Raw genomic sequence first — 24460 nt, 5'->3', positions numbered from 1 at the left:
CTTTATCATGGGCGTAAAAAGGACCACACGCGAACGCAGAAAATTGGGTCTGGTCTCGCAATATGAGGTCATTTGAACAGTCATTATTAGACATGATATTTCTATAGTTACCTTGAAAAAAATCAGTATCATTTAAACATCACCATATTCAAATCAAAGCCTTCTACTCTATGGTTCTAACTTGACGGCGCCGCATCGACATCATAAAGTAGCTTTGGAATATAGAAGAAAAATGTTGTGAAGTTTTAGAATTTTCATAGGGTCTCCGGGGAAACATAACCAAACAAGCCGCGAAATGTAGGCCACTGTCTCTTCACACGACCACATTCACATCCTACATTTGACTGACAAGCAATAGACGTGCGCGCAATGGCTCCTACTAAATTTACCAAGCCTTTCCCACGAAAATTCAAAACGGGATCGAAAGGTAGACCTACATTTTAGTTTTAGAGTGTGTCCAAATGTAAATGTATGTTAAAATGTATGTTTTAACATGAATTCAATGGCAATTCAGTAGTAGTTCCATCAAGGCCTCAAAACAATTTTACAGTTTGTTTGTTTGTTTCCATGGTCACCTTTCAGGCTCTGAACTAAGTATATATGCTGAGGGTCTTGTACCCAAGGACCAGAAATTGTCCTCCCAGATTTGCATACCTGCCACATCTTCCCATGTCAAGGTGGGCTACAAGGTGCAGTGCAAGAAGGCTGCTCGGTTGCCAGGTTTGAAACGACCTGCACAGCCCCACCCCCTCTCCGGCACCAGAGACCCACCTTTCAGGGTCTTTGACTCCACCGACCTGGGTGATGTTGGCTCATATCTGGTGCTTGACGTCTGGGAGTCTGAGAGCGATGGTGCCTCCTCCTCCTCGTCTTCCTCCTCCTCCACAAGGAGAAGCAAAGAGAGGGATGTCCGGCCCAGCTTCTTCCACCGATTCCGGTCCCACCTCCACCAGAGACAGGCCAGCCGTGGACGCTCCAGGGTGAGATCCAGAAAGCCCTGGTGGAACCGTCGCACCGCGCCCAGCCAGGTTTTTGACCGGCGCTGGGGGAGAGAGGAGAGGGTGTCGGGAGTGGAGACATCCAGAGAGAACCTTCTCCACCAGGGACTCTACGCCCAGCCCATAGCCCAAAAGAGGTACCGGGCGGCGGACGAGGACAAAGAGGCCTCCCCCTGCTTCAAGAGGTTCCGATATGGACAAACTGCACAAACTGGCACATTCAGTGTTTTCAAATAACTAAATTCTCTAATTAATTCTTAGCTGTGGTTAGGTTTTCAGTCAGTGATATATGTTTAGAAATGGTTTTAGTGAAAATATCTATCATTATTTTCATATAAGTTAGACATAAGTATTTAGTGATAAGTTGTTCATTGTTTTTTATGAGAATACAATTATAATATTATAGGCTTTGGCATAAGATATTGTGTTTTTATTTCAATAAAAAAAATATTATGTTACTATGTGTTTGTGAGTTTGTTTTAACTAGTAATGTAAGCTATGTTTATCATATCACTCAGATGCAACACTCAAAATATTGTTGGAAACGCCCAACTACTCCATAAAAGTTAACATTATTTTAAACTTGTGATCCCTTTCAATAAGCAGAGGTAAAGAGTGGTGGACAGATAACGAGTCAGACAGTCAGGCTTACAGACAGGCAAGAAAGCAAAGCAGGCAAACAGACAGACAGACAGACAGACAGACAGACCCTTCATCTCCCTGTCCCTTTAAGAGCCACAGTTCAGCTGTGTTCTTCCCAGCCTCTCCCACAGAGTGCTCCTCTTTCACAGAGACACAGAGCTCCTGCTGGCTAGCTGACTGGCTGACTGACTGGCTGACTGGATGGCTGACTAGTCCTGGGTTTACATCCCATCCCTTTGACAGAAAAATCCCCCCCCCCCCCCCCCCCCCGACCCTCAGCCCAGTCTATGAATCACATCCTGGTCCCAATGAAACTAGCTCACTCTGGGAGGGAAGGGGGGTGAGGGCTCCTTTGGACAGTGAATCATATCCTGAACCCGTCCAGTAAAAGAGAAGGAGAAGTGAGGGAGAGAGAGACACAGAGAGAGAGAGAGCGAGAGAGAGATAGAGAGAGATAGAGAGAGAGAGAGAGAGAGAGAGAGAAAGAGGGTAGAGAAAGAAAGACTTAAAGGAGGGTGGAATGAAAAGAGGAATGGAGGAAGGGAGAGGCAGGCCTGGGACTTCTAATTAGATGGCGGGGGGGGGGCGCAGGGGGGAGAGGCACGGGCAGGGGGGGGGGGGTGGGTCAAGTTGTATGATCAGATGGTTGCCTGTGGAGTGCTTTTTCAGCTGTGGGTATGTTCGTTCATTGACTATTTCCACCTATCAGTGTGAGAAATAAGCAGGGATGTGAGGGAGTGATGGAGTGGAGGGAAGAAGAGAGGAAATGACACTTGAAATCATTGAAAATAATATGTTCCTTTACCGTAATTTATTAGGACGGTATGATTCCTCGTAGTGACCTGAAAAGTTCAAGAGTTCCAGTTGCACTTGAAATACTGAGCACACAGTGGTACTACAATCATCAGTATTATTGTCTTTGTCTGCATACGATCCAAGGGGTGTTTGGATTGCATGCTTTTAAGACCAGACACACTGACTTCTCAGAGGAGATATCTGTCTGGATGTTGGGCAACATTGTACAAATATGTCTGAAATGCAGTATACCCTTCATCCAGGCCTGGGAAGTGTGTCCTGTTTACATTGATGAGCGCTTTGGACTAAGATGAGAGAAAGTGGAGAGAAACTCATTTCAACAGGGGTTCATTTAACAGCTTTCTAGACTGTTCCTGGATAAACACAGATTCTGTGTTTCGACCACTGAGTGCCATCGATATTGTATTCATCAGACTACACGGTTATTATTCTGCTGGGTTAGGTTTAGAGGAAACCCCAGTTGAGATTTTACGAATGGTGTGTTACAGGTAGTGTGAGGGACGTGCTTTTATTTAGTTGTAGAGAGAAAAACTGGGAGTCTGATATTCAACGTCTCGACAATTTCAGCAGTGTGTTTAGAGGGCCAAAACAGTGATAAAAAGGACAAAAATGTTTCATTTAAAAAACACCTAACCAACAGCACCCACATACACACAAGCACAAACATATATTGCGCCATACTACAAACACCCCCAAACGCCACTATATCCTCAAAGCCCATATCAAAGACTATTATTATTCAGGTTACTCAGAAATTACTGTTCCTGCAGCAAGTGATCCTGCAGACAGCAAACAGGTTCTTTAACAGCGGCTTTCCAGGGATCTGTCACTCCTCTGAGTCCTATCCACACAGGAAACAGGAACAGTAAATAGAGACAAAGCAATGTTCTAAGGAAGCCTTGAGGACTAGGTCAATAGAGGTCTCTTGTCGCGCATTTACAGTACATTGTCTTCAACATGAAAGCGTAGGCCACACATTATGATTCATCCTAGCTTCGCTGATGAGATATTTGCCGTCGGCCTGCGCTCATTGCATCCAGGCTTTAGAGTATGAGGCAGTAGTCTGAAACAATGGCCCGAGGTGAGATCTGTGCTCTCTATCTCTCTCAGGTTTCTTTTTTCTCTCTCTCTCGCCTTCTCTCTGTTCCTTCTTCTCTCACTCTCTCTCTCTCTCTCTCTTTCTTTCTAGATCTCTGTCCAGGTTTAATGAGAGCCTCATCTCAGACTGAGACATCTGTATTCCAGTTTGCTATACCTTCTCCAGTGAAAGATATGACAGGGAAGCTTCTCTGTTAGCATCCAGTGTGGTTGTGGTTTCGCATGACAATGCTAACGAGGACACTATGAGTATAGTACTTCCAGGTATCGTGAGCTAAGTTATCGGTGACACAAACTCAAAAGCATTGTGCCAAGAGTCCGGTTGGCCTGTACCAGAGTTCAATTCCAAAATGTAACTCGAATAATTAGAGCATGATCTAACGCGAGACATGAACTTGTGGACTCACACTTATGCATGTGAGTGTGTGCAAAAGACGCTGAGTCAGAAGGCTCGTGAGAGCCTCACAAGGGAGTGGCCGTTCCACTTCTCTCCAGCCTTCCCTCAGCACCACTGACAAACATCTGGCCTGGACTCAGATCCTTGGACACCAACTCCAAAGAGTACATTTACATTTATGCATTTAGCAGACGCTTTTACCCAAAGCGACTTCCATGAGAGAGCTTTACAAAAGCGCATCGGTCACTGATCACAACAACGAGATCGCCCCAAACATTGCGAGATAGCCCCAAACATTTCGAGCAGCCACGTAACATTGAATAAATGCATCGACGAAACTTGACGGTCATCCTTCGGTTCCTCTCTTCCCTATCCTCCCCCCTCTCCAGTTCCTTCCCTGGTTCCTTCCACAGGGTGTTATGAGACCTCTCAGCTGGGCCTTCTGGTTAGGATGAATAACTGAATGCACCAACACTAATCTCCATTCCATCCAGATGGGGTGGATCCCCAGTGGTAGGGAGGAGATGTGTGTGGGCCCAAAGTCACACGCGGAGGGTCGCCACACTGACAATGGCAGGTGTGGAGTGTGGCCCTACATTGCTGACCATGCAATTTTGCGTTCGCCTGAGAAAAATGCTTGTCGTCACCGCTAGGTTCACTTTCTACTTTACCTATGTTCGACTTAAGATTCATGTTGCTATAAATATCACTCCATTTTATGTTTATGTGCCTGTGTTTGTGCCTTTAGGCATGAGTGTGTTGGACAGTCTGTCCAGTTTATTTTTGCTGTCCAGAGGCAAAGTTTACAGCACAGCAGATGAGAATATGGAGAAAATGTTGATGTGTATTATGTGTCACCGAAATTTAATTTGAAAGTGAAAACTGAATCTGATTGGTTTAAGTTTCAATGTTTATCTGATGCCTTGTTCTGATCTAAAAACGGTGTATTCTTTACGTCATGCCATTTTTTGACCACTAGGTGGCACACTAGTGGCACTTTGGACTTCATGCTACATCGATCTAATGTAGAATCTGCCCTGGTCGCAGACTGCGCGACGAAAGTGTTGTACCTACCCTTTCCATTTAGAGTTAATGTAATGTCATTTTGAATTAATGTAATGTAGTTTTTAGTTAATGTAATATCGTTTTCAGGTCATGTAATGTCGTTTTGAGTTCATGTAATGTCGTTTCGCATTTGGGGGAGCGTGTGTTTTGTACTTCAGGGCCACTGTAGTTGAATCGACGTAAAAGATTGATTGGTGTGTTGCACAATGAGCAAGTGTGACTGTCCATAACCATCGTAGGGGTGCACTTAGTTAGGCACCTATTGTTATCTCACATATACTGTAAATTGAAAAATGTAGCTACCTGGCTACATCCGCGATGTTTACGTGTTTGTTTTGTTTGTATTAGCTAGCTTGCTCTACAGCTGACAAGCACTAGCATAGCTACAGTACAGTACAGTACCTAGCTTCGGCAGTGTCGTGACAACCTCTTCAGAACTAACGTTACATCCTGTTTCGCCGTCTTTGTTACTTTCTTCTACCAATCTAGGTAGTCGCTGATTAACATTAAGGAAACGCCGTATATTTAAAGCCTATTCTCTCTAGATAATCCAACAAAAGGTGGGATTGGTGACAGCTTCATCAGTCGTCAGTTAAAAACAAAATAAATTGCTTGTCCCAGGGCGGGCACAGCTGGCCCGGCCCCCTAAGGCGGGACTGACTGGTCAGTTTAAAATATCAACACTCATAACCAGTGAAGGGATTGATAAAAATATCTGTTGATTAATAACATTTGAAATAATAGTAACTGGCCTGAACATGAGTATTGAATACATTACATGTCCCTGATTCTACTACTCTATACTATGCTTTTATATTAACTATAATCTAATGCATTGCATTATATATACCTTGTTGTGCTTAATTGGGAAATGGAGGCTTAAAAAAAAAAAACTAGCAGTTTCTCTTTCATTCAGGCAGTTATGGCTTATTATCCGTTACACCACTAGAGAGAGACAAAGAGCTGTGCACCGGCATGGTTGATTCGAATCTAAAATACCAAATTATCCAGGCAGGTATCCTTTTGAGTTTCTACCACAAAATGAATGACTGGGCATTTTCTTAAAATTGTCCCTTTTATAAACCTCCTCGTGTATCCAGTTTAGAGGTGAAAGTAGCATAACATTATGTAAGAATGAAGACAAAGAAGAGAGGTCAGGAAATGTAGGTATACCAATTAAATACAGAAGTGATGCTTTATTTCTGCCAGAGATGTACAGTACATTGCACATTGAACATCATGAAAATGATACTTTGTAGAAATACACACATTTCCATTTGACACTGTTGTCTACTACGATTGAAATAGCACACTTACAGTATGTAAATAGAACCTACGCAAAAGCTCACATTCTGAATATGCAATGAGTAGTAAGCTGCTATTACAAAACCTTTTTAAATTGCTCTACCTCTAACATGACATATGGATATAAATCAACATCCATATAATTAAACATGTAGCCTATACAAAAATGTTGACGGTCTATGTACATCTTAATGATTAAATATATACAGTGTAGATAGAACGTAAAAAAATACAGTTTTAGTAACTATGGACATATGGAAAATCCGCATTGGAACAGAAATTAGTTTGGCATCGTTTATTTAGATTTATTTTCACCTCTAATGATGCATTCATGTATAAGATGTTATATAGCACTGCATTTTAATTTTCCATTCGAAATATATTGCATTGGTTGAAGAGCTCAGAGAAAATAAGCTTTTCATCACAGAAAAATAAAAACTAATGGTCAGTGCACAGCAAAAATCTTCCATTGGCAAACCTTACATTCAAAATGGTAAATACCACAGTACATACCACTGGGACCATGAACACGTTCCTTTTACTCCCCGTCAGTTATCCTATCTCTCCTCCACCTTTATTTGAACAAAAATGATGGGTCAATATGATCACTGTCACAAATCGAAATAACACGAGCGCAGCAGCTTCCTGGTCTGTTACTGCTCAGAAAAGTTTATGTCTGTAAATTGTTTATAACAGTACAACATTAAAGTGCTGAGAGTGAAATGGACAAATGACAAACAAAAATCGAATGAAGAACAACAGTATTTGTGATAAACATTCTGCAAACAGCATTATATTCACCTACATGGTCGTCAATAAGATAAAAACGGATAACACTGAATGTATGATCCTCTCATTTCACTTCATATTTACAGCTTGTACCCTTTACACAACGTCTTTGAGGTTTCTTAATTGAGAGACTAGTCTCTACAGATTGACCAAAGAAAATGAAGAATACTGCCGGCCTAACAAGAAAAGATAAGCATGTTGTTGACAGGTTGAGATCCTCTTGTGTAAAATCACACTTTTACTAAGACGAGGTGGAGAGAATTAAAGTAATAAGAGATTTATAATTTCTCAATGTGTTGAAAACGCAGAACACGGCACTACAAGGGAGCAAGAGGCAAAAGAGGTAGCCACACTTAAGGAAAAAGGTATACCCTGCTTTCCCACTCAACCTACCCTAATCTAGTTTCCATAGCCTCTAACAACAGGCCAATCGCCTTAACTCCCCCACCCCGCCAGACCCTTCCATTTTAAGGGATGTGTGATTCACCCGCTCCCCAGGCTTTTACGGCCTACAGGGGGCCTGGAGCCCGGAGGGATCTCAACAGGGGGAGGACGACATCTGGTCGTACTCGGGACACTTGAGCAGAGCCGGGTAGTTGGAGTTCATCTGGAGGGAGGCCTCGGAGGAGATGGAGGATGGGCTGCGTCCGCGGGCCCAGACGTCAGGGTGGAGGAACTGGCCAGAGTAGTCGGAGCAGTTGCTGAGGCGAGGCCGGTAGAAGCCCTGGTGGGGTCTGTACATCTCCTCGGCCGTGTAGCGCTTCATAAACAGGTAGACAGACATGACGCCAGCAGTCTGAGCACACACACACACAAACACATACACACACAAGTGATAAACACATTATGCAACACTTTTTAGTCCTGGAGAGCTGCGGGAGCAGTCCTAATATTATGCTAATCTCCACATCTAACGCACAATAATGATTATTCATCGCCTCTAAATCTCTCTTTAAATACTCCTCAGTTTGAGGATTCATCTGTGAATGGCTTCATAAAGGAAGATATGGTGATCTGAATCAGAACCGAGGAGGACAGCGGATATTACCAAGTTAACCATCTGCCTCATGAATACAGAAATAAAGATCAATCATACTTTTATGACCAGACTGAGCAGCCCTGCTTTCTTCATGAGCACTGGGAGTTTTATGAAGAACAAAGCGTTCCACCACCCATGTTATATTTCACCATCTCAGACGGAAGCTTTATGCACGACATTCAATCTTTAAAGTGCTGTAAGTTTCATATAAGATGAGGGTTTGTTGCCAGGCAACGGGTAAACAGTGCCAGAGTGTTGAAAAACCTTGAACGTCCCAACAGGAAGTGTACCTCGGTGAGGAGAAAGGAGATGGCGGCGAAGGCGAAGGACCAGCCGTACTTGTAGCTGAAGTACGCGTCGTTGGTCTTGGTCCTGTTCAGCATCTCGTCGTTGATGCTGGAGATGTAGAGAACCAGACCCACCACTAGGGACAGACCTGGAGGAAGGGGGGAGGGAGGGAGTGTAGAGAGGGAGGGAGGTGAGGGAGGTGAGGGTGGGAGGTGAGGGAGGGAGACATGTTAACACAGAGCCTCATTCTGTGCGACGAAAAATGGCTTCCATTTAACTTTAGGAAAACATTGGTTTTCAACATCGGACACTTCAAGGAGGTTGTTCGTTTGGATTTCGAAGTGGAAAAACAACAAACGAGGCGTTTCTTGAACAGTCGCGTGCTCGCTCGCTGCTATGATCGTGGTACCTGAGAGGATGAAGAAGATTCCGGAAACAAAGGCCAGGATGGTGCGGTGTGGGCGGATGTGGCCGATGTTGCTGAGCACGAAGCCGATGAACATGAAGAAGAGGCTGACCAGGGGGAAGGGCGTGGCGGACCGGATCATCTCTGATAGGACAACACAACACAAGAACCACACAGTTAAAACACCACCAACCGCCTTCGTGAGGATCTATTTCGACGATTCATCCGCAGTGGCCATGCTCTGCCGCCGAGCTCGTTCACAACGGAGTCACTGTATTCAGGCTTTAAAAGTTCTCATATGAAGTCTACTTTACTGGTTCGGTAACCATCCTCAACTTCCAACAGTGAAATCATATCCCCACGGTCGGACCAAAACAAGAAGCAGCTCCGCTCTTTTTCTGGTTTCACTCCGCTGTGCAGACATCAGGGGTGGTTCCAGTGTGTGGGCAAGAAAGACGAGCTGTCCCAACAGGCTTCTCTGCTGATTTAAGACTGCTTTAAGCTCCGGTCTGAACCATGGGAGTGGGCTGAAAGTCTGCCCCCCTCCCCCCCCATGGTGAGAGTGGTAGCTCCCATAGGTAGGGAGGCACAGCTACCATATGTTGCTTCCCCCACGCACACTGAGTCCTAGCACAGCCACCTCCACAGTCAAGCAGATGGCAAACAAGGAGAGCGAGGTGTATGTGCTGAGCAGCTATTAGCACTGCATAGAGAAACGATGGAGACATGCGGGTTCACCCAGTCAACCAAGAGAAACGTTCAAATGATGATTTCTGAAAGGTTTTTAGGCCCTTTAAAAAGAACCTTTCATTAGTGAAAAAGATTTTTTTGCGAGAGGATTTGAGGAAATTCTTACTCCAACTGGAAGCAGAAAAAGTTCTAAAAAGGGGGTTGCAGGTTGAGTTCAAAGAGTACATGGAATTCCCACTTTTCCACCGTCCCATTGTAGGTTACTCAATGCTTCCAGAGAATATGGAACACATGACCCCCTGGGCCACATGTGGGGTTGTGGACCAGGCCCTGTGTCATGAACTATCATGTGAGATATTGAGGGGTTAAACTGTGTAGCCGGCTATATGTTGGCTCACAAGAGGTCATATTTGAAATCCATGGTAGGAGCCTATCGGTAATCTTTAAAGTTGTGTGGTGCACTTGTGCATGTGGCATGTTCGTTTGTACCGTAGATCTTTCAACAGCCACACTTTGAGAAGGAAAAACCTGTTTATGAAAACCTTATTTGTAGGCTGGAAGGCAAACTCTTAAACGTTTGACATCGATTTCGCCGACAAGCTCTTGGGAATTCAGGTGAATTTGGCCTCAAACCGCAAATCCAACATTCAGGGCATGAGAATCCAATAGTTATCACTTTTTGTGCCTCACATTCATTTCACCCGATGCAATCCTATTTACGCCTAAAGGTGGATTTCGCTCTCTCAAACACGACGCCTCCCTCCCTCCCTCCCTTCCTCCCTCCCTCCCGAAATAGTAAATGAAGAAACAGAGATACACCCCACAGAGACACAACACAGCTCCAATGTTCGCTATTAGTTGTCCTCAGATGAAGTTGCGAAAATAATAGTGCTAATGGTTGTTTTCCACTTACTCAGCACACTAACGGTGGACTCTGATGTCATTTGGACGTTGGTGGGCATCATGTACTCGATGGTGAAACAACGTCCCTTCTCCTCTCCTGGAACACAGAGACAGACACACTTTCAAAACACGTCTTACAGCCAATCATAACATTTACATTTAGCAGACGCTCTTATTATCCAGAGCGACAGAATGTACAGTAAGTACAGGGACATTCCCCCCGAGCCAAGTAGGGTGAAGTGCCTTGCCCAAGGATACATCGTCATTTGACATGGCCAGGAATCGAGCTGCCAACATTCAGATTACTAGCCCAACTCCCTAACCGCTCAGCCACCTGACTCCCTTAACACCTGTGATATGTGTGCATATGTGATATGTATGCACTCTTCCCTAGTCATGTTCTCAATCCGCCCCGGTACTGACTGTAGCAGATTCAGCCAGTGTGCTCCTCACATCACACCACCACACAAAGGATAGGGGGCCCACACTGGCTGGTGTCAGGAAGGGCTGGTTATGTCCTGTGTGGTCGGATAAGAATCCACAATAGACTCACTACCAGTGCAGATTGTACAATAGGAGAGTTTGCAGGTTCGATATTACAGAGAGTAGAGAGTTGTTCATTCATTGTGTCATGGATGTTTTTCTGAAGGGGGTAGTGACAGTCTGTCTCTGAGAGCTTTCTCTCGTTCAGGAATATGCTGCCGACTGTGACTGTATAAAGTAGACCCTAACTTTAAGACAAGGTAGAGAGCTATGTATTAGGTCTTGAGGGAGAGAGGAGGTTCTGGCTAATGCAACACAGTTGCAAACATGAGTGTACATGGATAGTACTCTAACCTTTGTTCTGACACGTTGTTCTTTTTTTCCTGTGGAAAAAGGCCCGCTTTACATTTGAGCACCTTGTCCTGTTACTTTGGGGGCATTCTGTTCTGACGCCAGCAGTCACTCCCCTGTGACCCTGCACTTCCATCTCCTCACACAGCCCCACAACACCAGCACAGGACTTCCTGCACTACCTTTACAAACCAAGAGGCGTCTGTGTGGGGGAAAATGTGTGTGTGTGTGAGAGAGGGAGTGTGTGTGGGGATGAGAAAGTGTGTGTGTGTGGGGGTTGTATGTGTTTGTGGTGGTGGTGTCAGCGGGTGGGGATGTGGAGGACGGGGGGCGGGGGGGGGGTGAAGAAGGAAAGGGGATGGGAACAGCATTCGAGTTGTCAAACCTGTCACCTCTCTCTATCTGTTCTCAGCTTCCTGCACGATGTCTCTCTGTCTCCCTCTCTCCACACACACTTACTCTCACTCTATATCTCCCTCTTATTATGCTTCTGGGCAGAGTCTGGGCAGTAATTAACCCTACTGGAATACAGACGACCCTCGCTGTCAGTCTGGCAATAATTTTATTAAGGTAAAGTCTGTGGTGCCATAGGAAGGCTTGCCCCTTTTATTAAGCCTGTTGTCATTGTGGGAAGAGTTTTCCTGGATCTTATTACTTCTTTTTCTACTACCGAACTGGCTTGGCCTTAATAAACTTGGTTTATAGTGTGTTACAATAGTCAGTCTGAATTTGGTTTGTGCTTGTTGTGCAGTTCTTATGTGTTAACTTTTCCCTGTTTCTCTTAAATGGGTTTGGAGAAATTGTCAATAACATGCCTATTGGAGCTAGCTAATGTGAAACGTTTATTAAAAGCAAACTGAAAAAGCACCATTAATATGAATGGCACACAAGTCTGTGTTGAGACAGAGGCAAATGGATTTTTAATGGTTCTGCCAGACAACTATTTCAATAGCAATACTTGGAGCTGCACTGAAATTGATTGAATGTGAGATAAAATCAAATTATGCTGCAACTTTCCGTTGGTACGTTATTAGACTATAATTTTTGTGTGACATAACATTACAAAAAGTCGGTGTGCACTCAATCCTCTCTCTTTCTTAATGAAAAGAAGCCCAAATCCAAAAAGCTCTAATGCACTCGATGCATCAGCTAGTTTCCCCTTACTAAATATGTTTCTAGAAATTCAGTCGGACTGCTAAGTGCTCTCTGTCAGCCTCACACACAGTGAAAACCACATGTATCAAGTTGAAGTCCGAGTGTTTTCATCCACAAGTAGACTATACAATTACGTATAGATGTAGCTGCTCACATTTACATAGCTGTTAGCATTCACATAGCTGTTAGCATTCACATAGCTGTTAGCATTCACATAGCTTTTTACATTCACATAACAGTTAGCATTCACATAGCTGTTAGCATTCACATAGCTTTTTACATTCACATAACCGTTAGCATTCACATAGCTGTTAGCATTCACCCACTGAACTGCAGCTGCGTCTATAATAGTCCAAACACAACCCCATTCATCCTCTCCGATGCTAACAATGTTAGCGGAGCAGAGCTGGGAAACAACATTTGCCTTGCTTGATTAAGGCTCACCCAATGGTGGTGGTGCCAGTTTCTGGGTCAAACCGTTCGTCTAGAACAGTTAAGCCGCCAATAAGGCCACTCAATTGCCCTAAAACGCACACTGACCCATTAGTCCCTTTAGAGGCGAGGCTCTGCGCAGAACACCAACATCTGGTGATCTAATTACCAGCCAGTGCAGGGATGTCGATGGGAAGCTTCACCATGCAGTGTGATCTATGGGGCTGATGACCTTGCAGTACTGTCAGAATGTGAATGGACACCACTACTAACACAGGCCAATGGGTTGGACTCCAAACAAGCAAAGCATCCGTTTGGCCGAGTTTACATGAGGTGAACACAAAGGGTAAAACCATCATATGGGTTTAGACACACGTGGAACACCAGAACATTTGGCGTGACAAGTTAGGCACGTTAGATTAACGTCAAACATTTGCACTTTTGGAACGTCCCCATTGAATCCACCTCAGGTGTTGAACAACAGTTAGTGGAACAAATAGCCCCCCCGGCCCAGGTGTGCCAACAGAACGCCCCCACGCGGTCAGAAGTCTTACCAGCCAGGAAGCAGACCCTCCAGAGGCCTGAGTGGAGGGACATGCGTACCTCGGTGCTCTGGTTGAGGGGCAGGATGACTCCTTCCTCCAGGTACAGCCAGTAGTCGGTGCTGACGGCCACTCCCAGCAAGCCCAGTCCACACACGGCGAACACGCTGCTTAGCAACGTCAGCGCCTTCCGACCGCATAGGGTCATGCCACGGCTGTAACAGCAGGGGGCGCCACTGGCGGAAAGAGGGAGCTGTGAGAGGAAGAGGAAAAGGAGGGTGAAGTTGAAGGAGTTGATTTTGAGTCGGATGAATTTGGTGGATGGGTTGTATGTTGTTTGGTTCCAGTAGAATGGTTTGTTATTGTCAAGCAATAGCCGTTTTTTTCTTCCATCGCTTGTTGTGACCCAAACCAGATCAATTAGATTTCAAGAGCCTCAATCCTTAATTGCTTTGCACTTTGAGTTTAGTTTTGATTAAAGTTTTTAAGAAAAGTGTCATTACAATTTTGGACCACACCAATCAAAAACGTCAAAATCTCTCTCGAGCGCAAATTAGAATTTTCTAAAGAGCCAGGCTATGCCTCGTGCCAAGTGCTCTGAGAGCGTGTGCTTAAATTACCCTCGACTGAACTATGTTGTGACTCATCAGACTGCCCTCCATCTTGCTTACACCCTGCCCCCTCCCCCACCTCAAATATTTTGACTAAAGAAACTCACCATTTTCTGGTGAGAACTGCAAAAAGGGTTTGTTATAGAGTGCATAATAGTCCCCTTTAACAGTCGATTGCTCCAAAAACCGAAAAACATTTGACAGTCAATTATGTGCAACACACTGGCACTTAATAAGAGCGGGAGTGAAGTGATGCGGAAATCTAACACTGAGCTGCATTAAATCGGAGACGTTTAGAGAAATAACTGCCTTTTACACAGCCACCCCACCTCAGAGTTGATATGGCAGTGTGGCAAGACAAATGTAAATCAGAGCCAATTAGGTGTGAGCGCTCTGATTGTTCTGCTCATCAGCCAATAACACAGTTCACTTCATGTATGTGACGGCTGCCTACTCTAGCCAAGAGCTGGAGAACATGGTGGCTTGGCATAGGATGTGTTTGGAAAAGGGATTCACATTTACATAATGACTTCTCTGTTTGCTGTCACTAGTTCCTAGCGGGAGTTTCGGAACACGAAGCGCGTGTGTATGTTCGTGTGAGTGATTCTCAGTCCCCACTAGACTTAATTCGTCCCAATAAATTCAACATCTTTTGACAGTTCACGGTTCAAAACATTCCTATACTAGTAACAGTGGTTGTAAACATGATAGATAATGTAATGTATGTATTCTATGCTGAGGAAAATATCATTAATGTGCTCACTCACAGATTTTGTTGCGACAGTTACTCCCTGACCTCATGCAATCTCTATTACGTGGCTGACTTAGTAGGAAACTAAGTAAGGCTATATGAGCAATGACCTATGCTATAATTCCCTGTGGTCCAGCTAACATTACAGAAAGAAATAGGAATCTTTATGATACTTTTTTATGAAGCTTTTTTTTCCCTGTGTGAGAGTTGAAAGTCATTTATCTATGCTTTGGCAAAGCCCTGTCTGACGTTGCTTGTAAGAAAGGACTATATAAAAAAGTTGTATTTGAAATCTTTGAGACAGGGTTGCAGGAGAACAGTGGAAGCAGTTATATCTAGTTCCTTAAGTCACAATTTCAAAACTCCTCGTCAAAACTGAGTCACAAGTCGGGGCTTGTCTGACTAGACCCATTGATGATAATGCTGAGCGGGTAGGGACAAACCCACAAACCATTCTCAGAGGAGAGGGTTAGTACATAAACAAGAAGGAACAGGGAGCAAGTAGGTTATTTAAAGAAAAAGAAGAATTCCCGTACTTTAAACCATTCTGTACAGCACTAACCTAGGCTTATACTGGGCAGCCAGGCAATAGCCTACCGGCAACTTCTTTAGCATGTTGAATGCTAGCATGTAATGTGGTATGGATGTTATACTCTGGATATCGGGCACCATTGTCAGTGTCTTGAGTGAGCCAAGCGTACTGAATGTGTGGCTGTGTACTCAATGCCTGTTTAAGACCTCATTACCCAGCCGTCTAAAAATACCAGGCCAGTTTGAACCCCCACGCCTTTTGACAGAAATGAAATCAGCTGTTGAAATTATACAAAGGCCTTTCGTACACACCGTCAACCGCTCAGGGAGCTGAGCCAATCACTTTGCGTGGTTTCAAAATGTGGGTAGTCATTGGCCGCCCTTCAGGCAATCAGGCAAAAATAGATGCAGGTATTCAACCTACTCTGTGGATGATTGTGGATTTGCAGGGAATAGTTTAAAATAGCTTGGCCTTCTTTTTCTGGTTGCTATTTTGCTGTACAAGGTACAAAGATTTTTTGTGACCAAAATTGGTGACAAAGTAACATAAAATTGAGAGTCAAGACTATGGGTCTCCATCTTGGTTTCCAGACTTGATACGACAGTGTCACAGATGCATCACGGTGTTGGTATCCTGAGGAGCCAGATAGTGTTTGGATGGAGAGACAAGGATCCAGGATGTGTGGAGAGAGATAGAACAAGGTAGAGTGTTGCCATAACAAACCTCTAGACTAATCCTACAGTTTTGTCTCATACCCTGGGCATGAAGGAAACTTCAGGATTAGATACTGGATGATTTAAGGTACAATAAAGACATGGAATGTGATTTGTTATGTCTGTTTACAGAGTATGTGGTTGCTGTTATGTTTTGTAATAGAGAGCTATTGATTTAATAGTCTGGCTGTTATTTTTCTTAGCCAAAAAAAGAAAAAGGTCAAATGGGTCAGAAAAGAGAAAAGAAATATATTTGTGTTTCATGCAAGGCCAATTTGGTGCGGAACAAGCTTCCCTGAAGGGCGTATAGCTGTTATGTTCTGGCATTCACTCAACTCGAATGAATAAGTAGTGAAGTTGAGGAAAGATCGAGGAAGAGGAGACAAAAAAGTTTCTGCTTTTAGGCTATAATGGAAAAAAACTCTGCAATTCCCTCCATTTATTCTCCAGTCCAAGTTCCACGATGACACATTGAAATAATGGCTGTTAGGCATGAGCATTCCCTTGACACATAATGGAGAAAGAAACATTAAAAAAAGAAATGGTAAAATATTCATCCACCTTTTTTGACAGATTGATGCTCTTTTTTCTTCTCTCTGATAGAGTTTTCCAAGTAGCAGTATTCGCTTGCTGAGGCATCATTAGCCCGCTAAGTTATGGCTAGTTAGCCACCCCTGAGCAGTCAGTATTTCTTTCCAACAGCACAGCAACGGTAAATGTTTTTTTTCTAGCAACACTCAGCTTTGGAAATAACCCCAAAAATGAACAAAATCAGGTCTCTCTTTGCACTTGAGACCTGTGTCTTAGGTAAAAATGAGTAGGCTGGCGTAGTAGCCTACAATCATACAAGGTATTTAGTTCGATGGTCAGAGGGAAGACTGTGTGCTACCCAAAGATATACTTACAGTATCCCTTTACACAGAGTCATAAGAATAATCTTGTGGAGTTTTCAAACAGAGTTTGTGGCGCAAAGAATCGATGTGTTATTTAGTCCATGTTAACACATCTCATTGGTGTGTCTCTACCATCCCTAGTTGTCCCAATAGAGCAGTGATGATGTCACACCTTGCAATTAGAACTGGTATGAAATGAAAACGTCTAGGAGGAAACAGATAATCACACACACATGCATACCCGCAGATTTAGATCCCCCCTCCGCACGCACACACATGAACGTACGCGTAGGCATACACACAGATTTAGATCCCCGCACGCGCACACACACACACACACACACACACACACACACACACACACACACACTTCAATCCATCATGAATCCTAATTCACTCCACTGGCAGGTTTCCGCCTACAGGATTATAAAGACAGACGGATCAGAGAAGCTTGTGTATTGACCACATTTACCCATTTGAAGTTTTCAGGGCCTAGACAGGGACTTCCAGAAAGCCCTGCAGTCTTGCATGCATTCAAATGCCTTCTCAACAGTCTCTAGAAACATCGGGTCTGTGACCAGAAGCCAACAGAGCAACATTTACTTATTTACAATCCAACACAATGCTTAAAAAATACTCAATAAGAACAAACGTATATCACAAAACAACGGTCCTATGAACTGATTCAGATGGAGACCATGATATTTGCAGTGCACTTTTAAGTAGGGCTGGTAAAAAATATTTATTCTCAGGTAAATCTTTATTTGAGTGATCCAATATCGACTTAAAATCCAAAAATCAATCTTTTAACAAAAGTTTTTGTTTCTTCTCCAGCACACGTGTAATAACATATTAGCTGATTATCATTTGTGTTTATTTGAGTTCTGCTGAGCAGATGTAATCAATTGAACAAACACAGCATTTTAATTCCTAATGACTGAACTAACTAATGACTGAACAATGGCACAACCTGCCCCTGAAGCCAGTGCCTTCGAGGCTAACGGCAGATGCAGTGGCGGATCTAAGGGGTGGCAAGGGGTGGCAGCTGCCACCCCAATAAAAAATACTGCCACCCCAAGTTTTTATTTACATTTTTTATTTTATCCAAAGCGACTTCCAAGAGAGAGCTTTACAAAAGTGCATAGGTCACTGATCATAACAACGAGATGGCCCCAAACATTGCGGGTATCCAAAACATGAAGCATACATTGTGAAAAAACAGTCCCAAAGGGAAGAACCATAAGAGCATGTAATGAAACAAGTTACAATTAAACAACATGAACCTCAATCTTCCTATGGACAAATATTATTTGTACATTACAGAACATTTCAATAAATAATATTAATGTTACTGTTTAATCTAAACTACAAAATTCTAGCATAATCATTTACCATAGGGAGTACTGTACCCCCCTACTCTGGGTTTGATTCACCTCCAGGAGGCCACCTAACAACTTCCTTCTGCCACCCCGTTGCCACCCCGAATGAAAATCTCTAGATCCGCCCTTGGGCAGATGTGTGGACACGTTTCAAACCATGGCAACAAAGATGAGCTCAACAAAAACACAGCCCTATGTACGTTTTGTAACCTGGAGGTGAACTATTGAGTGAACACAACCAGTCTCTCGAACCATTTGCTGAGACAACACCTGCTTTCCACTACTCTTCCATGGCATCAGATCTAAACACGGTCCACTTGAATACGCACATGCCTGCAAGCGTCCTTCTAATTCACCTCACGCTCATAAGACAACAGAGTCTTTCGTTTGTAAGGATACAAGCCAGTATATAGTGGGGTTGAACATATTGGCTTCTGAATCCTTATGAATAGGCCTACATTATGTTGAACCAACATGCAAACATGTGAGTAAAGTGTAAATTAAGTCAATCTCAAACTTGTTGATGTGTTCAGACAGTTGAACCTCAAGGGGTAATGTATTTCTATGTTGCCATCCCTTTTCACCACATTAGTCATGACAGGACATTATTTTACATTATACGGCCATATTTACAGAATTAGTCGAGAATTTCTCTATTTTGGTCCAACTGACAGTGTCACATATCTGTATCAATCAATAACGTTCTTGTTATTTCGATTGTATTGAAATCGAATTGAGAAATCCAGGTATATTCCATCCCCAGCCAGTAGAGGGCCAAGCGCCATCAACAACAGATGTGGCAGATGCATAGCACCACTGGAAGAGGAGAGCTTCATCATTAAAAGTAGGTCATTTAACTCCGCCCACTCAATTAGTGCGCCTCTAACCTGCCTCAGCCTTGATTCAAACCAACACTGGGTCTCACACACAACAGTTGGAAAGTCAATGATGGGAAAATGATGGGAAAAAAAACAATTGTAACTTAACAGCTGTGCGGCCCTTTGATGAGGGCAGCAAGACAGAGGTATGCCTATTAAATACTATTAAGAATCAATTAATTGATTTGCTTTTCTGGGTCAAGGGATCACATGGATTGGCTATTGTCGAAGCCAAGTTGCCCCTTTTTAAGTGAGGTAGACTGATAATGCATGTAGAAGCGGTTGCCAGACTGTATTTCTAATCAAAACATTGAGTTCAGACACACGCAACAATCAGCCCTAGTAATAAAAAATAGGAAAAATCAACAAATCCAAGAGAAAAACAACAAACACATTTGCATGTGCTTTCTTCCTGTCACTGTCGAGGACTTGTCAGTGCCAACTGACCTAGTTTATATGATTGGTCATTGGTCGCTAGGCACTGGGCATGCCTCACGAGTTTATGGGGGGAGGGGGTCTGGTGGTCCGTGGTCCTCAGAGAGGACTCTGGGACCCCGAGGACAGTCGCCTGACCCTGGGACACGACGGGGACACGTCAGGCTGCCTCGGACACGTCAGGCTGCCTCGGACACGTCAGGCTGCCTCGGACACGTCAGGCTGCCTCGGACACGTCAGGCTGCCTCGGACACGTCAGGCTGCCTTGGACACAGCTGTGGTACAGAGCTTACGCAACGAGCGCCGTGGCTACCCTCCCCCTGCCTTGCCCTCTGTTTCTACTCTGAGTTGAGGCACTAACAGGGCAACGCTCCGCCACACAAACACACAGACACTTGACAACCACTGTCGCCGTCAAAGCACTGTCTCCCTGACCTACAAACTGCTCCCGGTCTCCGGGCACGCCTCGTGCTTTCTTGAGCATTAAGAGTGTGTCGAGGGGGATGTCATGTCTGATATTATGGGATGCAGCATGTGTTTGACTTTCCCATTATAAACGTGTCTTCCATCGTGAACGTTGACATTAGGGACGAGCTACGGAACAGGGATAACTTTATTGATCAAATACAAGCACTGTTGTTCCATCTAAAGTAAATATAATACAAAAATAAACCAGGAACCCCTAATCACCATCATTACAAGAAACCTCCCCTTAAAACAAAAGAGAACTGTTGGAGAAATAGCTTGAGTGTTCAAACCGTTCTCCATCCATCCGACCGCTCAGAGCAGGTTTCCTCCTCTACTGGCATCTGTCAGATCACGTCAGGAGTGTAATGTCTGATCTGATGCTAACCAGCGTGGGCAGATCTGGACCAGGCCCATGCATCTTTTCTACTGTTCCAAATACTGTTACCAATACACCTAAGGGAAGGCTCCTTGCAAGTGTTTTGTCTTGCCTGGTTTATTCTGTCTTTTTTCACTCCGTCACTCTCTCTCTCTTTTTTCACTCCGTCACTCTCTCTCTCTTTCTTCACTCCGTCACTCTCTCTCTCTTTCTTCATCTCCCCCTCCTCTTTCAGCCAGAGTATTGTAATTATATCACTTGCTGTAACTGCTTCGTTTGAGTTAATAGCTGAAGACTTAAAATGGGTTTAAGAATGGGAATGGGGTTTAATGATGAGAGGTGCCTGAGTGCAGCATGGAAACTCTCTCATTTGAAAGTGTCAGATAAGCTTTGTGTAGCTGAAATGAGATACCAAAGGACACTGAGTTTCTTCATAGACTTTTTCTATACACTTGAAACATGAGAGTTAAGTGAATAAAAGTGGACAAACTACAGTATTCTGCTCATTCATAACCTGGTTCATAATTTTATACAGACATATTGCAGTGTGCAAAATGGCCGACAACGGTATTGTTCTCCAGTGGAAGAAGCACAACAGGTGAAACAAAATGGCTGCCGAGATTCCATTGATTCAAATAAGGACAAACAGTACAATGCACTTTAACACCCAGAGCAATGGGCTATGACGTGTATTTTCTATATTTGTCCCTTCTGCCCTCTTCATCTTTAAGTGCAAAACTTGGAATGAGGCCTTTGTGCACCACACAAAGGCCTGGTTCCCGCCGTTAGAGAGAGCTGACTAGCTGATGAACAAGTTGGGAGAGAAGCAGAAAAGGGATGCTTGGCCGGATGCCGCGTCCAGAGGAGCACATTTTTATCTCAGAGGAGAGGAGACAGACACAAGCTGAAAGAAATATGGCTGTCAGTCAGCCATCTGTACAGCCAGAGAGAGAGAGAGAGAGAGAGAGAGAGAGAGAGAGAGAGAGAGAGAGAGAGAGAGAGAGAGAGAGAGAGAGAGAGAGAGAGAGGGAGAGAGAGAGAGAAAATATACCATACACACACATACACACTCTTTGTTACTCTTTCGAACTCTTCATTTAACTGAATTTCACTCTGACTTTAAAATATTCACATTCAATTCAACTCTGGTGATCGGTGCCCTGGATGAAACCATAACTCCTGGAACAGTATGCATTCGAATAAGTTTGTTCCACAGCGTTCTGATTCAGCTCTCTAAAAATCCATTGAGATTCTAAACTGGATATGTATCCTACTTGCTATGCATTCTTTACCATGAACGGTAACTAAGACACACATACAGTGTATATGTGCACCAATATACCGTGCGCCCTGCCTATCGCTTCTACTCAACTGTGGACAGTAGAGAGACTATAGCGTTTGCATATGAACCCTGCTTAACCCCTACTAACAAGCCGACTGGGTAAACGAAAAGCCATTAGTCATGTGGTTCTAATCTGGGCCACCTCCAGGGGCTTCTGCTGTTGGTTAAGGGAGTGCATGCTCCTAACAATGGTGACGCTATTAAGCCACAGGGTCTCAATATGTTGGGTAGGGGTAGGGGTCGACGGCAGGATCCCAAGGACACGAACGATCGCCAGGCCACGCCTGTCAAGGCCGTGACCCAAACAGTGCCACAACGTCCTCCCTTCCCTTCTCTCTGGTCAGGTGGTTGAGCGGTTAGGGAATCGGGCTATTCATCAGAAGGTTGGCAGTTCGATTCCTGGCAACCCTCCCTGCAAAAATGATGCTGTGTCCTTGGGCAAGGGCCGTTCACCCTACTTGCTTCGGGGGGAATGTCCCTGTACTTACTGTAAGTCACTCTGGATAAGAACATCTGCTAAATGACTAAATGTATTGTAAATGCAGCGTCGTGAGTGGCATAGTCGAAACACTTCCAACAACCAAACGCCTCGTGATTTATCACTGCCGGGATCATTAAACAACGGACAAAGTTTTCCCCCCCGGTTGAATGTGCAGGAGGTGTTCCTGACGTGTCAAAGGTCTGTCTGACAGTGACTTAAACAGGAACATCCAATTCTATCCTATTCTGATCTGGCTTCTCTGTTTTCATCTCCTGTAACTTGTGTTGACAGGAGTTTGAACCAGCCAGACCACAAAGAAAGGTGAACAGTCCTTCATGACATAGCTTTTTAGATATGACTTGAATACAATAAAGCTATATTCAACTGGGTGTTTAATAAGGGGTTTGCAACATCCGGGCTGAGAGTTTGACCCCTGTGTGTGGGCCACGCATACACTGAACACATTACAGGGAAGTCCATTTGGATGAAAGCTCCTGTTAAATGATAACAAACACTTAAACACAGTTCTTGGCAAGGTCTTATAACTGGCATGTTTTTTTTTTTTTTACAATCCCTATAGGTACAATAAGCTACTTTACCTTGCCACTCCCCCAGTAAAGGTACATTGTTATGGAAGAGTGGACAATTGGAGCAGTGCCTGTGGTCGTATTTCTCTGTTGTGAAACACTGGGTAGGGAATGCATTCATAAAAATCTCTGTCTGTCTGTCTGTCTGCCTGTCTGCCCCCCCCCCCCCCCCCCCCCCCCCTGGCATTTAGGCTGGCATCAAGAAAGTGGCTTGTTGCCAAGTCCAACTTAACCACTGCAGTTGTTTCAATATAACTGTATCATTGAACTGTTACAATTTACTCAATCCGTCTGAAAATGATAATGGTGGGGGCTGTGAAGTGGGATATAATTAGTTTATGTTATGTTACAGGTTAATTGATAGCGACGACGTAATTGACGTGCATGACCCCATGTGTAATGGTAATTAATAAAATATAAAACGTATATGCACATTTAAAAACGGTCTTTGCTACTGTTAGTGTCGCTTTTGGAAATCTAAGGGCTATTACACCTAAAACATATAGGTCCTCTTTCTTTATCTTGGTCTCAAACTACCGTGCGTTCGCTCTCAAAATTGTCGATCATCAAAAGTCCCATTTGCTGGGTCCAAGTGAAATAACAAACACAGACAAAAATCTATAGCCACCTCGTTTTCCTTCTGCTGAACCCCTCACCAATGAATTAGGTCAAAATGGGACAGTTTTCGACCTTGTCTTTTCGGACAAACTATTGAAATCTATGTGTAACTTTTTAATGTTTTATTCCTGCAAAACAGTGTTCCATAAGAGGATAATACAGTTGGACATAAAGATATGTGCGCTTCTGGTGACCTGTCTTGTGATGCTCAAAACCGTTTATCGAATATTAATAGTAACTTTTCTAATGTCAATTGATAGCTAACTTTAAACGGTTTAATTACATTTAGGAAACACTAAGTTATTTTTACGCGCGCCTGTAAAATATGCATTCAAAACGGATTCCGGTCGTCGGGTTAGTCGAACTACTTTGGCATGATTATGAGATGATCTCACTTGTACCTAATCAACACCCAGGAATATGAAACATGTGAATAAAAACGAACGTGACTTACCTTCTCGAAGAATTCTCGTCGAGGACGGAGTTCTACCCTATGCTTCCCTATCTTCTCTTGTAATGCTCGCGGTATACACTTGTCTTCTGTTGGCAAGTGGAGAAGCTGTGGGCAAGGGATGCGTGGCGCGCTTTGGAATCGGCTCGACGTGCGCACTCAACGAAGCTTCGCTCCAGCAGGTGGGCAGCAGTTGGATAGGAAAAGGGTCCGTCCGTAGTCTATATTCAAAACAAAAGTATGGTTTCTTACTCCAGGTTTAAAATGTATTGATTTTGGTTGAGTTGGCTACAATCTAATCGACTTCATTTTGAATTAAAGTGGGTTCTAGGAGGAATTCGGTAACCTCCCCTATTTCTCCTTTGAGCGCCACACGAAGACTGCGTGCAGACTGCAAGTAAATTAACCAATTGGGTCTGACCTTGTCCCCCTCCCTCCAAATGTGCCCTAATGTATTCTTATCAGGTAATCTGATGGATGTAACTATACCCAGGCATGAGCATTTTGTTTTGTGTTTTCCCCCCTGATTATGTCTGATTTGTGATT

At 43.9% G+C, this 24460-nt stretch overlaps 2 protein-coding genes across 2 annotated transcripts; one reads left to right on the top strand and one right to left on the bottom strand.

The window, feature by feature from the left end:
- Nucleotides 1–217: 217 nt before the first annotated feature.
- LOC146237665 (uncharacterized) lies at nt 218–1406 on the top strand. Its single transcript, XM_084685739.1, has 2 exons — nt 218–427; nt 583–1406. The coding sequence occupies exons 1-2, from the start codon at nt 370–372 to the stop codon at nt 1233–1235; spliced, it is 711 nt and encodes a 236-aa protein (XP_084541865.1). The 5' UTR covers nt 218–369; the 3' UTR covers nt 1236–1406.
- A 4820-nt stretch (nt 1407–6226) lies between these two features.
- On the bottom strand, nt 6227–24147 carry LOC146237664 (voltage-dependent calcium channel gamma-5 subunit). The gene is made up of 6 exons (XM_084685448.1): nt 23918–24147; nt 13412–13652; nt 10447–10533; nt 8847–8987; nt 8440–8585; nt 6227–7906 (listed from the first exon to the last, which is right to left on the bottom strand). Exons 2-6 carry the CDS (start codon nt 13605–13607, stop codon nt 7649–7651), a joined length of 828 nt encoding a protein of 275 aa, XP_084541574.1. The 5' UTR covers nt 13608–13652; nt 23918–24147; the 3' UTR covers nt 6227–7648.
- Between the last annotated feature and the right edge of the window lie 313 nt (nt 24148–24460).

The sequence above is a fragment of the Hypomesus nipponensis genome, chromosome 21, assembly GCF_054491055.1.
Source record: "Hypomesus nipponensis isolate SF chromosome 21, ASM5449105v1, whole genome shotgun sequence".
NCBI classification, from domain to species: domain Eukaryota; kingdom Metazoa; phylum Chordata; class Actinopteri; order Osmeriformes; family Osmeridae; genus Hypomesus; species Hypomesus nipponensis.
This window is presented reverse-complemented; position numbering and strand designations above follow the sequence as displayed.

What these genes read in the sequence shown, in the direction of transcription:
- LOC146237665 (XM_084685739.1), top strand. Translation starts at nt 370, where the DNA reads ATGGCTCCTACTAAATTTACCAAGCCTTTCCCACGAAAATTCAAAACG. An exon ending in ATTCAAAACGGGATCGAAAG is followed by an intron (nt 428 to 582) that starts GTAGACCTACAT and finishes GTCACCTTTCAG; the next exon opens with GCTCTGAACTAAGTATATAT.
- LOC146237664 (XM_084685448.1), bottom strand. Translation starts at nt 13,607, where the DNA reads ATGACCCTATGCGGTCGGAAGGCGCTGACGTTGCTAAGCAGCGTGTTC. An exon ending in AATCTTCTTCATCCTCTCAG is followed by an intron (nt 8,586 to 8,846) that starts GTACCACGATCA and finishes CCCTTCCTCCAG; the next exon opens with GTCTGTCCCTAGTGGTGGGT. An exon ending in TCTCCTTTCTCCTCACCGAG is followed by an intron (nt 7,907 to 8,439) that starts GTACACTTCCTG and finishes GTGTGTGCTCAG; the next exon opens with ACTGCTGGCGTCATGTCTGT.